The sequence below is a fragment of the Oenanthe melanoleuca genome, unplaced genomic scaffold (genome assembly GCF_029582105.1).
Source record: "Oenanthe melanoleuca isolate GR-GAL-2019-014 unplaced genomic scaffold, OMel1.0 S069, whole genome shotgun sequence".
Taxonomy (NCBI): domain Eukaryota; kingdom Metazoa; phylum Chordata; class Aves; order Passeriformes; family Muscicapidae; genus Oenanthe; species Oenanthe melanoleuca.
Genome location: NW_026612718.1, coordinates 28,569 through 44,759, shown reverse-complemented (window position 1 = coordinate 44,759; position 16,191 = coordinate 28,569). Strand labels below are relative to the sequence as shown.

General features: G+C 48.6%; 1 protein-coding gene across 1 annotated transcript; it reads left to right on the top strand.

The window, feature by feature from the left end:
* Positions 1-509: 509 nt before the first annotated feature.
* On the top strand, positions 510-1,898 carry LOC130266503 (olfactory receptor 14J1-like). Its single transcript, XM_056515770.1, has 3 exons — positions 510-513; positions 923-1,137; positions 1,197-1,898. Exons 1-3 carry the CDS (start codon positions 510-512, stop codon positions 1,896-1,898), a joined length of 921 nt encoding a protein of 306 aa, XP_056371745.1.
* The last annotated feature ends 14,293 nt before the right edge of the window (positions 1,899-16,191 follow it).

The window sequence follows — 16,191 nt, the reverse complement described above, 5'->3', positions numbered from 1 at the left end:
TGGGAAAGGGGAATGAGCTGAGCCCCCTCTCTGAGAATCCCATCATGGGCACACCTAGGGCTCTCCTTGCTGTGTCCTTCCAAGCTCTGAGCTGCTCTCCTGGGTGCAGATCTGTGCCAGAGCCTCTCAGAGTTCCCTGAGTGTCCCATGGGGAAGTGAAGAGATGCCAGAGATGAGGAAATGCTGTTGGGTTTGCCAAGGGAACCGTGAGTGTCCTTGGCAGACAGGGATGCTGAGATCTTGCTCAGAGACCTTTAGAGAGGGTGAGACATTCAGGGATCCCTCTCCTCTGGGCAGGGTCTGGTTTATCCCACGGCAACACGGAAGTGTGATTGTGCTCTGATACCAGCCAAAGGTGCAAAGCCAGAGTAGTTGGGAACAAGCCCATCCAGCCCCTCAGCTTGCCCTGAGCCAAAGGGAATCTTTTGTCTCTCACATCTCTTGCTGGCAAACTCTGAGTGCAGCAGAGATGCTGGGGATTTCTCTCCTCAGACAACCAGGAATGATGTATGGGTAGGAAAACAAATCCTAAAACCAACTCCTGCCATCCTTTAGATTTGGGAGTGCAGAAGCTACCAAGCCTTTCTGCATTAAGAGTGATTCCGATGACAAATCCTGAATATCATGCCTTGTCCCTATGCCACACAGCCATAAACACAAGGCTGCAGGGCAGGGACACCTCCTTGAGAACTTCCTCGCACAGGCCTGGCTGCTCCTGGCACACTCAGCACAACTGGAGCTCAGTCAGGGTCCTGCGTGAAGGTTTTCCCAGAGCAGGAACAAGGCTGGGTGAGTCACGGAGGGACAGTCTACAGGGAATGGCCCAGGCTTTGCTAAAAGCATCCTCTGCTGACTTGGCACTGTCCTTTATGCATGAACAGGTCCCATGGCCAGCCACAGCAAATGTCCAACAGCAGCTCCATCAGCCACTTCCTCCTGCTGCCATTGGCAGACACGCGGCAGCTGCAGCTCCTGCACTTCTGCCTCTTCCTGGGCATCTCCCTGGCTGCCCTCCTGGGCAACGGCCTCATCATCAGCGCCGTAGCCTGCGGCCACCACCTGCACACCCCCATGTTCTTCTTCCTGCTCAACCTGGCCCTCACTGACCTGGGCTGCATCTGCACCACTGTGCCCAAAGCCATGCACAATTCCCTCTGGGACACCAGGACCATCTCCTACTCGGATGTGCTGCTCAGGTGTTTTTCTTTGACTTTTTCATTGCAGCAGAATTTGCATTCCTCACTGTCATGTGCTATGACCGCTATGTGTCCATCTGCAAACCCCTGCACTATGGGACCCTCCTGGGCAGCAGAGCTTGTGCCCACATGGCAGCAGCTGCCTGGGCCAGTGGCCTTCTCAATGCTCTGCTGTACACGGCCAATACATTTTCTCTGCCCTTGTGCCATGGCAATGCCCTGGGCCAGTTCTTCTGTGAAATCCCACACATCCTCAAGCTTTCCTGCTCACACTCCAGCCTCAGGGAAGTTGGGCTTCTTGTGGTCACTTTCTGTTTAGCCTTTGGCTGTTTTGTCTTCATTGTTTTCTCCTATGTGCAGATCTTCAGGGCTGTGCTGAGGATCCCCTCTGAGCAGGGACGGCACAAAGCCTTTTCCACCTCCCTCCCTCACCTGGCTGTGGTCTCTCTGTTTCTCAGCACTGAAACATTTGTCTACCTGAAGCCCTCCTCCATGTCATCCCCAGCAATGGACCTCATGGTTTCAGTTCTGTACACGATGTTGCCTCCAGTCCTGAACCCATTCATCTACAGTCTGAGGAACCAGGAGCTCAAGGAAGCTCTCAGGAAAGCCATGACTGGATGTTTTTCAGCCTTTTCATCTTCCCATAACAGCCCTCACTTTGCGTTGGCAGCTAGAAAGGAGCTAGAAACACACCCCTAATTTGGCTCCTGCAGTGCAGGGCTTGCACATCATCAGTGCTGTCTCTCAGCATTCTTCCTCCATCAAGGGGCTGTAAGAGGGCCAGATCCTGGGAAGGGACATCAGGCCAGTGACCCAAATTCAGCAAAGGAATATTCCAAACTGTATGGCATTAATTCTGGTATAAAAGATAAGAAAAGGAGGATGAATAGGGGGCATTCCCTATTTGCAATGTTTTCCTTCCAGATTAACCATACTTCCTGCTGAAATCCTGCTTCCTGGGAAGTTCCTGAACATCACTTGCTGATGGGAAGTAGAGAACAAAAATATTGGTCATTTTTTATTGTTGCTGATGCACGTAAAAACTTCTTCTTTTGCTATAGGAAACTGACTTATCTCAACCTATGAGTTGTCATCTGTATTATTTTCTATCCCCTGTCCAGCCAAGGAGGGGTGTGATTGAACATCTTGGCAGGCACATCGACTCCAGTGGAGGTAACCCCCTAGCAGAAGCCACAGAAGGCCTGCTTTCCTCTGTCAGCAGCTCACAATGCACATCATGAGAGACCAAATCTGCTCTTATGTATTAAAAAAAAAAAAAAAATTCTGCTTCAAATTCTGTTTCATTAAAAGAAATGCTATTATTCACCCTCATTAACTCAATTACCCCACCTTCTTGTGTAACCCAAAGACGCTGTGTAAGCAATGATGATCACATTGTATTTAGCTGGAAAAAAAAAAGTTGTAACCACTTTTTAAAAAATTTTTAGTATCCTCATCAGAGCAGAAATGTTCAGAAATGGGCACAGCTTTGTGACTGCCCCAGCTCTGGGATGGGCCCTGGGCCTGGAGCTGGAGCAGCTCTGCAGGGCCCCAAGGCCGGGGCTGTTGTGCTGGCCTGGGCAGATGGGATGGCAGCAGGGGCTGCAGAGCTCTCAGGAGCTCAGGGAGAGGGGAGCAGGGCACACAGGGAGCCTCCTTTTGCCTTGGCCAAGCACCTTCCCAATGATCACCCCAAAAGTACACACCCACTGACCACCACCCATGACCACACCAAGTGACCACCCAACTGACCACACCTACTTACCACCCCTCAGCAACCTCCCAACTGTCCGTGTCCACTGACCACAGCTACTGATCACATCCGACTGCCCACACACACTGCCCACACCCACTGACAACAGACTGACCACACCGCCACTGACCACAAACCACTGACCACCCAAATTGACCAAACACACTGACCACAACCACTGACCACACCTCAACTGCCCACACCCACACACCACTCCCACTGACCATACCACAATGACCATCCACAGTCAGCATACACTGACCACCCAAACTGAACAAACACACTGACCACCCCAAATGACCACACCCACTGACCACTCTCCACTGCTCACTCACTGATCATTGCTACTGACCACACCCACTGACCACTCTCCACTGCTCACACCCACTGACCAAACCCACTGACTGCACCCCACTCACCCCCCAAATGACCATACCCACTGAGCATACCCACTGAACACATCCAGTGACCTCATCCACTGACCACAATGAATGACCACACCTTCTGCCCACACCCACTTCCCACACCCACTTACCACACTCCACTGACCAAACCTACTGGCCACACCACTGCCCACATTCCCCTGCCCACCCAACTTACCACATTCCCTTCCCAAGGGCCAGGGGACAAGGTCCAGCAGCTGTGCTGGTTCTGCAGAGCCACAACAGCCCCTGGTTCCATCAGTTTCCGTACTGTCAGCAGCAGTTCCTTGGTTCCAATGATGCCCTGCTGGGTCACAGCGGATGTTTGGTTTCATGAAGTTCTGCACTGTCACCATGGCCTACCCCATTCCATGAGCTTCCGTGGTGTCAAGATGGACTCTTTGGATGGACAGGGTAACAATGGACAATTGGGTCCATGCAGCCCCACTGGGACACCATGGACTCCTTGGTTCCATGAGGTTCCAGCTCGGTTGCCATGGTCTCCGTAGATCCACAGTGTCACAATGGACCACTGGATCCATGTGTCCTTGGTTCCATGGGAACCAAGTGTCACAATTGACTCCTTGCTTCCATGTTGCCTCCTCAGTGTCAAAATGGGTCCTTTATTCCCTGAGAAACACAAAAGTTTTGTGGAAACACTGAGCAAATCCTGCTTAACACACTTGGGAACACCTGTCTGCATTCAAAAGAGGGGTTAAAGGTGAGAATGGCACCAGCAATTTCCATCTGCAACAGAGATCCAGGGAAAAGACAAGGACAGAGAATTCAGCTGAAAGACTCAGAAAATTCTGCTTACAGATATCATGTCTGGTCCCACTGTCCATTGTAGAAAGGTGACATCATTCCAGGCAGCCTGTACTGAGCATGTGGTTCCTCAGTGGGGTTTGGTGTTCAGGAAACCTGCTCAGGCTTTTCCATTCTTTCTTCACAAAGAAGAAAACTTCTCCTGGGCCTGTGTGCAGGCAGAGCCCTGAGGAGAGCAGGTGGGACATGGTGCAATGGGCTGGGACACCCAGCTGCAGAGCTCAGGGGACAAGGTTCTGATGCAGGGCACAGGGATGTCAGTCCCAGGTGGGTGATGTCAGGCATGGTGAGGCTGGGGGTGAGGAGCAGGTTGTCCAAACAAGATCAGCCCTCAAAGGGCTCATTCTTCTGCATGCCCAGAGCTCCTAAGGAGATATTCAGCATCAAGATCACTTGGAAAATGCTTCAGTCACATGTTCTCTGAACTGAAAAAAAATATTCCATTGATTTAAAAAAAAAAAAAAAAAAAAAAATAGGTGCCCTTTGAAGTCTTCTTCCTCAAGAAAACTCCAAAATTACTCCAATGAGCTGCCCAAGCCCTGGAGATTTGAAGACAATTGAAGGAACACTAAGGGCTCCTGAGGGATTTCTGTTTTTTGAATCAGTTCTCACATGGATTTGGGGTTGAGTCTAGAACCCTGAGACACTGAGAGAAGGCTGAAGAAGCTGCTCAAGGAGTCAGAAGCAAAACTACAGTGTCACAGTGGCCTCTTGGTTCCATGAGGGCTCATTGCCACCATGGATTCCTTGGTGCTGCAGTGTCACAATGGAGCCCTGGTTACACAAGATCCTGCAGTGTCACGAGGGACCCTTGGTTCCATGGGGCACCACAGTGTCACAGTGGCCTCTGTGGTTCCACAAGGACCCAGACTGAAACACTGAAGTTTCTTACAATTTTAATGGATCCCACTGAGAGTCACAACTGAATAAGTGTCCCCAGGTCCCAGTTAGAGCAGAACAATGGAGGCACTGAAGACAGGTGAGGACAAACAAGGGAAAGGTCTTTCTGATGCTGAGCAAACCTGGGTGTGTTTCAGGAATGCAAAGGGCCAAGGCCTGAGCCCCATGACACAAAGGGGCCATTCTGATTGTGCCAGGCCTCATGGAACCAAGGGGCCAATTGTGCACAGTGGGGCTTCATGGAACCAGAGGTCCATTGTGATACTGCAGGACCTCATGGAACAACAGAGACTGTTGTGACTCCTTGGGACCCACTGGATCCGAGGGGACATTGTGGCACTGCAGGGCCTTGTTTAACCAAGAGGCCATTTTAGCACAGCAGGGCCCCATGGAATGAAGGGGACCACAGTGTGAGCCTTCATGAGATGAAGGGTGCATTCTGACACCGTGGAACCAAGGAGACCATTGCTGCACTACAGGGAATTGTAAGAGCCTAAAATGAGGGATGTGGGACTCCAGGCGCGCTCTTTAAATGCTGTTTATTGTATCCAAATAATGCAGCAATTCACGGGCCGTGGGTGACAAGACCCCTTGCCCACAGCCTTTTCAGCCACAGCTGTGGGGTCATCTGAAAGCTTCCTCTAGTTCCAGTTACAATGCATTATATACTTTTCATTACAGAGCATCTTAAAACATGACAACCAATCAATACCTTTACTATTACCTATAGCCTATCACAACTACTAGCATTCCCATATTCATGTTACTATTTCCAATCACAAAAGGTTAGTACGTTACAGTTTAAGCTAGAAGTTGTTCTTCAGTTTTCATGCAGTGGAAAATTCTGAGATCTTTTCTCTACTTGCAACATGGCATTTTTGTTTGTGAAAATCTTTTTGCTTGGTAAGAATATCTTTTGTTTGAGGTGGATTTATCCTTTGTTCTTAGTCATAAAAGCCCCTTCCAACTCACTTGCTCTTTGCCTTCTTAGTTACCCAGTAAAACTCGCTCAGCAATTCTTTTCTTCTACATCAAAACTTGCTGTCATTTCTATACCTTCTTCAGATTCTACATTCAAAGATCTTTCTGTTATACATACATATGTGTGCGACCTTCCTGTCAGCTCCTTCTCCTTCCCACCAGGGGATCGTGGCACCAATGAGGCCATTTGGAAGCAGAGTGGCCTCATGGAACCGTGGAGACCATAATGACAATGTGTGTCTAACCTAAGGACATTGTGGCACTGCAGGGACTCATGGAACCAAGGGCACAATGGTGACACTGTGAGCTCCAAGGGCCCAAGGGGGCATTCTGGCATTGCAGAGCCAAGGGAACATTGTGACGCTGTGTGGTGTCACGGAACCAATGCTCTGTTGTGACATTGCAGAGCCTGATGGAATCATGGAGACCACTGTGACACAACAGGCCTCATGAACAAAGGGGCCCTTGCGACACTTTGGGCTCCACAGAATCAAGGAGTCCATTGTGACACTGCGGGGCCCTGTGGGGCTGAGGGACAATTGTGGCACTGTGTGACACTGTTACGAGTGGATGTGAGAGTTTAGAGAGTCCCTGCCCTTTGTCCAGGCCTCTGGCAGCAGGCAGTGCCTTTATGGAGGTGGCCAGCACCCCAAAACACACTCTCCTTTGCAAGTTCTTTAACAATGGCTGATTCCATGTATTATAGATTTAATTATTTATTTAATAGGAAGACAACTAACAGATATAAGACATTAAACTAATGCTACACAGGAATAAGGACAAAAAGATACTTCTATACTTCAGGTATATACAGCACGAGGTTAAAAATACCTCTTAATGCTACAGGTAGCAAAGAAATAACACCACTAAGGATTCAATGTATCTTACCATCCAATTGTTGGTGGGATCTCACATGGAGATCCTTTTCCTCAATTCCCAGGAAAGTAACCATGGAATCTGTGTCCAAACTACAGGAAGAAGTCCTTTACACCTTCAGGGTGTGCATGTCGCAGTTTCTGCCTCTGTGATAACTCATTTTCTTTTACAGTTTGTAAAACAGTGTCTCTCAGTCAAGAATATTTCTTTTATCTCTTCCCACATCTGCTCTCCAGGCTAAGATGTTGATTCTTAGCTGAGGCCTGAGCCCTTTTGGCACCAGAGATGGCGCCTTGCTGGGCCTCTCACCCGGGTTATCTCTTTATGCACCGACTGTCTGTGGTAGGGGTGGGTACATGTCCTGCCACAGGCACCACGGAACCAAGGAGACCATTGTGACACTGCAGCCCCATGGAACTGAGGGTTCATGTGACAGTGGGGGACACCATGGAACCAAAGGCTGAATGTGACATCGTGGGCCTTCATGGAATACTGGAGACCACTGTGACACTTCAAGGCCACTTCAAGGTTGAATTAAGGGGCTCTGCAGGACCTTGTGGAAGCAAGGAGACCATTGTGACACTGCAGGGCCTCATGGAAGCAAGGGACAGTTGTTACACTGTGGGACCCCAAGGAAGCAAAGGGCCAGTGTGACACAGCTGGGCCTTGTGCAGCCACAGGGACATTGTGACCCTGAGGAGTCCAGTGGAACCAAGGGACCCTTGGGACACTGCAGGACTACATGGAACCACAGAGACCATTGTGACACTCCACAGCCTCATGGAACCAAGGGGACATTGTATCATTGTACTGTCCCATGGAACCAAGGAAACCATTTTGACACTGCAAGGCACCATGGAAGAAGGGACACTGCAGTGTCCCATGGAAAAAAGGGGCCAGTGTGATACTGTGGGGCTCCATGAATCCAAAGGAACAGGTAACAGATCTAGTTGGCTTAGCCTGACTGACCCAACTGCCCTTGGCTTGTCAAGGGTCTCTTCTCATGTCCCTCTGAAACACTGGGGCTCTGGGCTTTCCTTCAAACAAAAAGGTAGTGTCCTTGTCCTCAAGGCGCCCATGGCCAAAGTGGGATTCTGCCTTCAAAATTCCCTGTATTCAGAGATTGTTCTAGACAAAGATTGCCATTACAAACAAGTTTGTCTTCCCTTGGCTTCCTAGAGTCAGCTCTCACCTGCCTTCAAACACTGGGACTGTCCTTGCTATGGAAAAATTGTCCTTCCTGCCCAGGATCCATGGCCAAAGCTGATACTTCTCCTCCAAAATTCCCTATATTCAAGGGTTTTTCCTGGATGGAAAAGCTACCAGGAAAGACAGGGGTGTTTAGCCTATTTCACCCTGAAATACTGGGGCTCTGTGCTTTCTTTCCTGTGGGAAGGAACTGACCTTCTCATCCAGGTGCTCATGGCTGAATTTCGTATTCTGCCCACAAAATTCCGTATATCCAAGTGTTGCACCCAGATGGTTGGCCTTGGCCTCCAGTGCCTACTTCTCATCTGGCCCTGAAACACCGGGGCCTTATGCTTGCCTTCCTATGGAAAAGAACAATCCATCTCTCCATGGGCCCATGGCCAAAATTAGGATTCCACATTCTGAATTCTGTATATCCAAGGGTTGTCCCCAGGCAAACCTGTCAGGACAGACATGTCTATCTGGCCTTGGTCTCTGGTGTCTGCTGTTCATCAGCCCCTGAAACACTGGAGTTCCGTGGTTTCCTTTCTGTGGAGACCATGGTGACACTGTGGTGCCTTGTGAAATTTAAGGGGCCCTTGTGACAATGCAGGCTACCATGGATCCAATGAACCATTGTGACCTTGTGGGGACCCGTGGAACCAAGTGGACATGGAACAGGTATGGCTGGTTTGGCCTCTCGGGGGCCACCTGACCAGTCCAGCTGACCTTGGCATGTCAAGGGCTGTCTCTCATCTTCCCCTGGAGCACTGGGGCTCTGTGCTTTCCTTCCCATGGAAAAGAACCTCTCCTCTTTCCTGATGCCCATGGCTGAAATTGGTACTGCCCCTTAAAAATTCCCTATATGCAAGGGCTTCTCTCAGACAAAAGCTACCGTAACAGCAAAGTCTGACAGGCCTTTGATCTCTGGTGGTCACCTCTCATCTGCTTTCAGAATACTGAGGATTTGTTCCTTCATTCCTATGGAAAAGAACCAGGCTTCTCATCAAGGGGCCATGGCCAAAACTGGGATTTGGCCTCCAAAGTTTCATCAATCTTAAATTGCTGCCAGACAAAGTCTCTCCCAGGACAGACAGGTCAGGTTGGCCATGGGCACTGGTGATTTACTTGGATTGTGAGCAGAATGTTTTCATTTGGAAACACCTTGAAGAGGGCTCAGAGATCTCCCAAGATGGGATTTGGAGGCCTCGAGTACATGACCAGTATAGAGACAAAGGAGCTCTGTGCTCCATGGGGTAGAAACTGAGGAGAGTGCAGGAGAGCCATGAGAGTGTTTAAACAACTATTTCAGAGATGGTGGATCTATTTGACACTGTGGAAAACAACCTGAGAAAGAAAGAATTAATGTAAAGTGCAGCTGGGGTGGTCAAGAATGGAAACAAGGAGACCAGAATTTCCATATCAGGGCAGGGCTGTGGTGCAACACGTCCCCCAGAAGGAGTCTGGAGCAGCCCAAGGCTTTGTGTGGCCAGGCAGAGGCAGGCAGGACGCAGAGCTGTCAGCAAAGGAAGGGCCAGCGAGGTGGGGCAGCCAGGGGATGACGACAGCCTGCAGGGACAGAGGCGCAGGGCATGGACACCGTAGGACAGCCTGGGCTGCAGAGGGCACAGGGATGGGCAGCAGCTGAAAGGCCCTGCCAGAGCCAACTGCTGCAGCACTTGGGCCATGGCTGCTGGCCCTGGGCCTGAGGCCAGCAGGGGACAAGTGAGCCTTGCTGTGCTGGGGCCTCATTGCCTCCTTGTCCCTGCTCAGCAGCCTGGCAGGGGCCGCCCCATGGTCCTGCCCTTGGCATTGCACATCCCCAGAGCCCAGTGGCCCGGGAAGAGCCCTGAGCAATGAGGGAGGGACAGGATCTGCCTTGCCAGGGGCTGGGGCTCAGCCTTGGCCCTTTGCATTCCTGAAACTCATCCATGTTTACTCAGAATCAGAGAAAACTTTCACTTGTTTTTTTTCCTACTGTTATGAGTGCCTCCATTGTTCTGCCCTAACTGGAACCTGGGGACACTTTCACAGCCGTGTCCCTCAGTGGGAGCCATTAAAACTTAAAGAAATTTTGGAGTTTGAATATGACTTTGATTTCTGGAGAAGCTTTCCTGCAGCTCCCTCTCAGGGACTGATGTCCAGGGACTTAGCACTGTTGGAAAATTCCAGCTCTGTAGAGATGGGGGAATTGAGAGGCATTTAAAAGATTTTATTCCTTATCAATCTTGTTGAAGGGTGAAACATAAGAGATGTAAAAGTCAATGCCATTCTATCAGAAGCCAACTTATTTCCTGGTTACAATACCTCATAACTATTTTTCAGCTTTTTAACTTTTGCCCCACAATGGCGCTAATACTTGTAACATCGATCACCTATTATTTTACCCCATATTGTCTTGCCACAATGCATTTTTCACTGTTCTAATTCTCCAGAATATCTAGTCTTTTTGCAAGGCCATGGTTGAAAATTTGTTTCTAGTTCAATCTCCCTCTCAACAATGTTTTCTCTATTCCATTCTTTCTAAGTCAGCACACCTTCTCTCAGAGTTTGCATACACATGTACAAGACTGTGTGAGCTTTCAGTCAGGCTTTGAGAATCCTTTACAACTCCATTTCTCACAAATATAAATCACAGAATGCTGCAATCACCTCTGATCTAAAGATAACAGTAATAAATACACTCTTTAAAATACGAATAGCTATATCTAAGAAGCTCTTCAACACATTTCTCCATAACTGGAGTTGCACTAGACAAGAAGGAAATCATGGCAGGACTATGGTTTGGTAGGAAATCTCTCAAGAATTCAGTCATAATCAAACTCCAAAGTTTCTGATGCCATTCATGGGTCCCACTGAGGAACACAACTGAGAAAAGTGTCCCCAGGTTCCAGTTAGAGCAGGAAATTGGAGGCAGAGATGAAAATGGTGTGGGAAATGCAGGCATGGAGAACTCTCAGTGCCTTGTGCATACAGGCTCAGAGACAGAGATGAATCCGAAGTTTGACCTAAGACCTCGGAGAAAGCTTGGAGAATTAGAGCATTAAAAGTAAAATAGACATGAAACAAGATTGTAAGTTTGTATTTATGTAGAAATATGTTTTAAGTAAACAGAAACATGTATTAAGGAAGAAAAACAATATGTTAACAAAGATAGGAAAATATTTAAAAGTTTAGCAATAGAAGCCTAAGATGTATCAATATGGGTTTGTGAAGTGTTATATGATTGTTTGTAAAATGACATATTGCAGCAAAGCCATGAGAAGCAAAGCAATTAATGAGAGGTGTAAAGAGACACTAGTGAATATCATAGAAGTATTTGATTGGTTAAAAAACTATCATAAGGCATTGTAAGTAAGAATGAGGTGGCTTCTGATAACATGACATTGGATATAACACTTTTAATATCTCACCCTTCTATGAGACTGATGTAATAAAGCAATAAATCATCTTGTACAACGTCTCTCAGTTATCCTGTCTCTTGTAATATTAATCTCTCGATAGGGATTTTTTGGACATCAGGTCCACTCCATTGAATTCAATAGGCATGTAGGGACACCAAGTCTACTGCATTAAAGTCAGTGGGGATTTCAGGACATCACATTTGGTCTACCATAAAAGTCAAATGGGATTTTGTGGAAATTTGGGGCTAAAATGGGGAAATTTGGGTAAATTTGAGGGAAGTGTTTGGCTGAATTCTGGGAATTTCCACATCAGGATAAAGGTGCTGATGCTCTGGAAGTCCTGGATGAATTCCTGGAAGCCAATCCTGAATCCCTGATCCCACAGCTGTGGCCCATGCTGGAGTTGTGTGTTAAAGTGGTGAAGTGAGCTTTACTTAATGGACAAATAGGCCCCTGTTTGTGTCCAGGGATCTGGGCCAGAGACTGGGCTTCTGCCTGCTAGAATTCTGAATGGATCAGGATTCCACCCAGACTAAAAATGTACCACTTAGAACCCTGGCTGTTCTTTGAGTGCCAAAAGACTCCTCTAAATAGACATTACAAAAGTGGTGAAGTGAGCTTCATTTCACAGAGAAATAGGCCCCTGTTTGTGTCCTGCGCCCTAATTCAGAGACTGGGCTTCTGCCTGCTAAATTTCCGAACTGATCAGGATTTCTCCCAGACTAAAAAAGCCACCATTTAGATCCTTGGCTGTTCTTTGAGAGCCAAACACCTCCTCAAAATAGACATTATAAAAAGTGGTGAAGTGAGCTTTATTTCATGGAGAAATAGGCCCATCTTTCTAGCAGGCAGAAGCCCAGTCTCAGGTCTAGGACCCTGGACACAAACAGGGGCCTATTTCTCTAGGATTCTAAATGGTGGCTGCTTTAGTCTGGGAGAAATACTGATCCATAGGGAAATTTAGCAGGCAGAAGCCCAGTCTCAGGCCCAGGGTCCTGGATAAAAACAGGGGCCCTTTTCCCTTTGAAAAGAAACTCACCCTCCCAATTTCCTAATACCTTTTGGAGGAAGTGTTTGTGAATCCAAATGTAGCCAGGGTTCTAAGTGGTGGCTTCTTTAGTCTGGGAGAAATCCCGATCCATTCGGAATTCTAGCAGGCAGAAGCCCAGTTTCAGGCCCAGGGCCCTGGACAGAAAGAGAGTAAGCCCAAAAATCTCTGTTTTCAGCCCAAAATCTTGGAATTCCAAGCCCAAAATTGAGATTTTTAGCACCAAAAATGTTGGGACATAGCGTCTTCCCATTCAATTAGAGGATGATTGAGGGACACCAATCTACCCTACTGAAGTTATTTGGGGTTTGAGGAACACTGGATTTAAGCAATTGAAGTCAATGTGGATTTAGTGACACCAGGTCTATCCCTTAATAGGGCTTGTTCAGGAAGGGTTACTGGTTAAACTGAGAGCACTGGGGCGTAAGTGGGAGCTGGGAAATAAATGAGATCACTGGGAAATAAATGGCGCCACTGGGACATAAATGGGGATAAACAGGACTCTAGGTCTGCCCCACTGAAGTCAATAAGAATGTACGGACACCAGGTCTACCCCTTAAAGCCAATGGGGATTTAGGGACACTAGGTTTATCCTATCAAAGCAATGAGGATTTTGGGACAATAAGTTTGGGAGGGCTCCAGGGGTTTCAGGTGATCCACATGTTCAAGGGGGACCCAAGTTATCCAGGTGAGTTTTGGGGGTACTCTGGTGTTGTGTCACTTGGGGGTTCACCGCTAACGACAACTTCACCGGCTTAGCTGGGTGATAGTGTGGCTGTATTAATAGAAGGACGAGTGAGATGGTTTTCCAGGACATCCTTTAATCCATGTGAAGAGTATCCAAAAGCGATGTTATCGAAGGATAGGCAGAAATGAAATACCAGGGTCAGGGGATCAGGTTCACAATACATGGGGAATAGCTGAGGGCAAAGGTCCAGTCCTGAAGTACTTGACATTTTATGGCAAAAGCTCTCAGATAAGCTGATAATTAGGGCTAGGAAGAGGATTTGCTTTGGAATGTGCTAATTACATCTTCAGAGTGCCCAGTTTGCCAGTCTCAGGTTTATGTCTCCAGTTTAAGTTGATTCAATTACCACAGTGGCCCGTGGAGATGGTCAGTGGTGAGTGGTCACTGTGTGTAGTCATTTGGGGTGGTCAGTGGGTTTGTCAGTTTGAGTGGTCAGTGGTTTTGATCAGTTTGCATGGTCAGTGGAGTGTGATCAATGGGGTGTGATCACTGGTTGTGGGCAATGGGTGTGGGGAGTGGGGTGTGCTCAGTGGGCTGCGGTTATTGGGGTAAGGTCAGCAGAGGGGGTTTGTGAGTGTGGTCAGCAGGTGCGGTCACTGGCTGCAGTCAGTGGTGGTCAGTGAATGTGGTCAGTTGGGTGGGGGTTGTCTGTTGGCTGCTCAGGGGGTGTGGTTGTTGGTGTGGTCAGTGGTGGTAGTCAGTGGGTGTGAGCAGTGCAGAGTGGTCATTAGGGGTGGTCAGTGGGTGTGAGCAGTGGGTGTGGTGGGTGGATGTGGTCAGTTGAGTGGTCATTGGGGGTGGTCAGTGGGTTTGGTCAGTGAAGGGTGGTAACTTGGTGTGGTCCTTTTGGACAGTAGGGGTGGTCAGTGGGTGTCGTCAGTGGGGGTGTGGTCACTTGGGTGGTCATTGCCTTGTGGTGAGTGGGGTGACCATTGCATGTGGTCAATGGGGTTGTCAGTAGGTGTGATCAGTGGTTGGGGCCAGTGGGCAGTGGTCCTTGCAGTGGTCAGCGGAGTGTGGTTATTGGGTGTAGTCAGTGGGCTGTGGTCAGTTGAACGGTCAATTGGTGTGTTCAGTGGGATGTGGGCAATGGTGTTTGGGCAGTGGCTGTGGTCAGTGAGGGGGTGGTAAGTTGTTATGGTAAGTGACATGTGGTCAGTCAGGGTACGGTCAGTTGAGTGGTCAGTTTGTTCAGTTGGGTGATCAGTGGATTGTGGGCAGTGGGTGTGGTCAGTGAGTGTGGTCAATGGGGGTGGTCAGTGGGTTTTGGTGTGTGGGTGTGGCCATTTGAAGTGGTCAGTGGGGTGTGGGAAGTGGGATGTGGTCAGTGATGATGTGGTCAGTGCATGTGGCCACTGGCTTGGTGAGTGGAGGTGGTCAGTGGGGGTGTGGTCAGTAGGGGTACATTCAGTTGGGGGTCATTAGGGTGTGATTAGTGAGTGTGATCTGTGGGTGTGGTGAGTGGTTGTGATCAGTGAATATGGTCAATTCGGTAGTTGGGAGGGGGTGGTCAGTTGGGTGGTGAGTGAGTGTGGTCAATGGGGTGTGGTCATTGGTGTCTTAGCAATGGGTGTGTTCACTGGGTGTGGTCAGTGCGAGTGGTCAGTGGTGTGTCCCTTTGGGGTGGTCATTGGGAAGGTGCTTGGCCAAGGCAAAAAGAGGCTCCCTGTGTGCCCTGCTCCCCTCTCCCTGAGCTCCTGAGAGCTCTGCAGTCCCTGCTGCCATCCCATCTGCCCAGGCCAGCACAACAGCCCCGGCCTTGGGGCCCTGCAGAGCTGCTCCTGCTCCAGGCCCAGGGCCCATCCCAGAGCTGGGGCAGCCACAAAGCTGTGCCCATTTCTGTTCATTCCTGCTCTGATGAGGATGGATCCTCTGACACTTGAAGATTGTTGATGAATTTTACAACTTCAGAGGCCTCGTCTTTATTGAGCTCTTCAGTTGAGGAATTCAGTGACAAGGACTCATAAACATTTGTTCAAAACACTGGAAGAAAAGCCCCTGGGAATAATCGAAGTTTTCAATTCTTCTGTGGTTAATTAGACAAATTTTGGAAGTGTATTTAAAATGAATATTATATATTGAGAATAATGCAGAGAGAACAGTTTTGTCTTGTCTTTTCTGTTTCTAGATTGATATCAGCCATGTCCAATTGATATTGATCTCCAGCATCTTTTACTGCAATCTGAAAAGATATTAAATTCAAGACCCTTCATGGCTGACAATCAATCACACTTTGTCCCCATCCATCCTCACCATTTCTCTCATCAAACCCATGGGACTCATTGATCAGGAATGGTGTGGCCAGCAGGACCATGGCATCTTATTCCTCCCCTGTGCTTGCCACTGTTTGGGAAGAACCTTGAGTGCTGTGTCCAGTTCTGGGTCCCCCCAATTTAAGAAGGACATGGAGGGGCTGGAGGGTGTCCAGAGAAGGACAACAAGGCTGTTGAGGGGTATGGAACACAAGTGATGTGAGGAGCAGCTGAGGGAGCTGGAGATGTTTATCCTGGAAAAGAGGAGGCTCAGGGAAGACAAGCTGGTGTCAGGGCACAGGTTGGACTTGATCTCCAAGGTCTTTTCCAATCTTGCTGATTCTGTGACACATTCTGTTGCATATGACTCTGCTGTGTCAGAACAGATTCTGGTTCCAGGCAGCCCCACAGGGTCAATATGGCCCTTGGCTCCATGGGACTCTGCTTTGCCTCAATGGACCCTTTGTTCTATGATGTTCCACAGTGTCACAATTGAATCCTTGGTTCCAGAGCCAACTCATGAACTGTTGCCAAATCTCCAAAGTATCAGAAAAAGACTACTTAACACTAATTTGGTGTTTAGAAAGGGCATAAT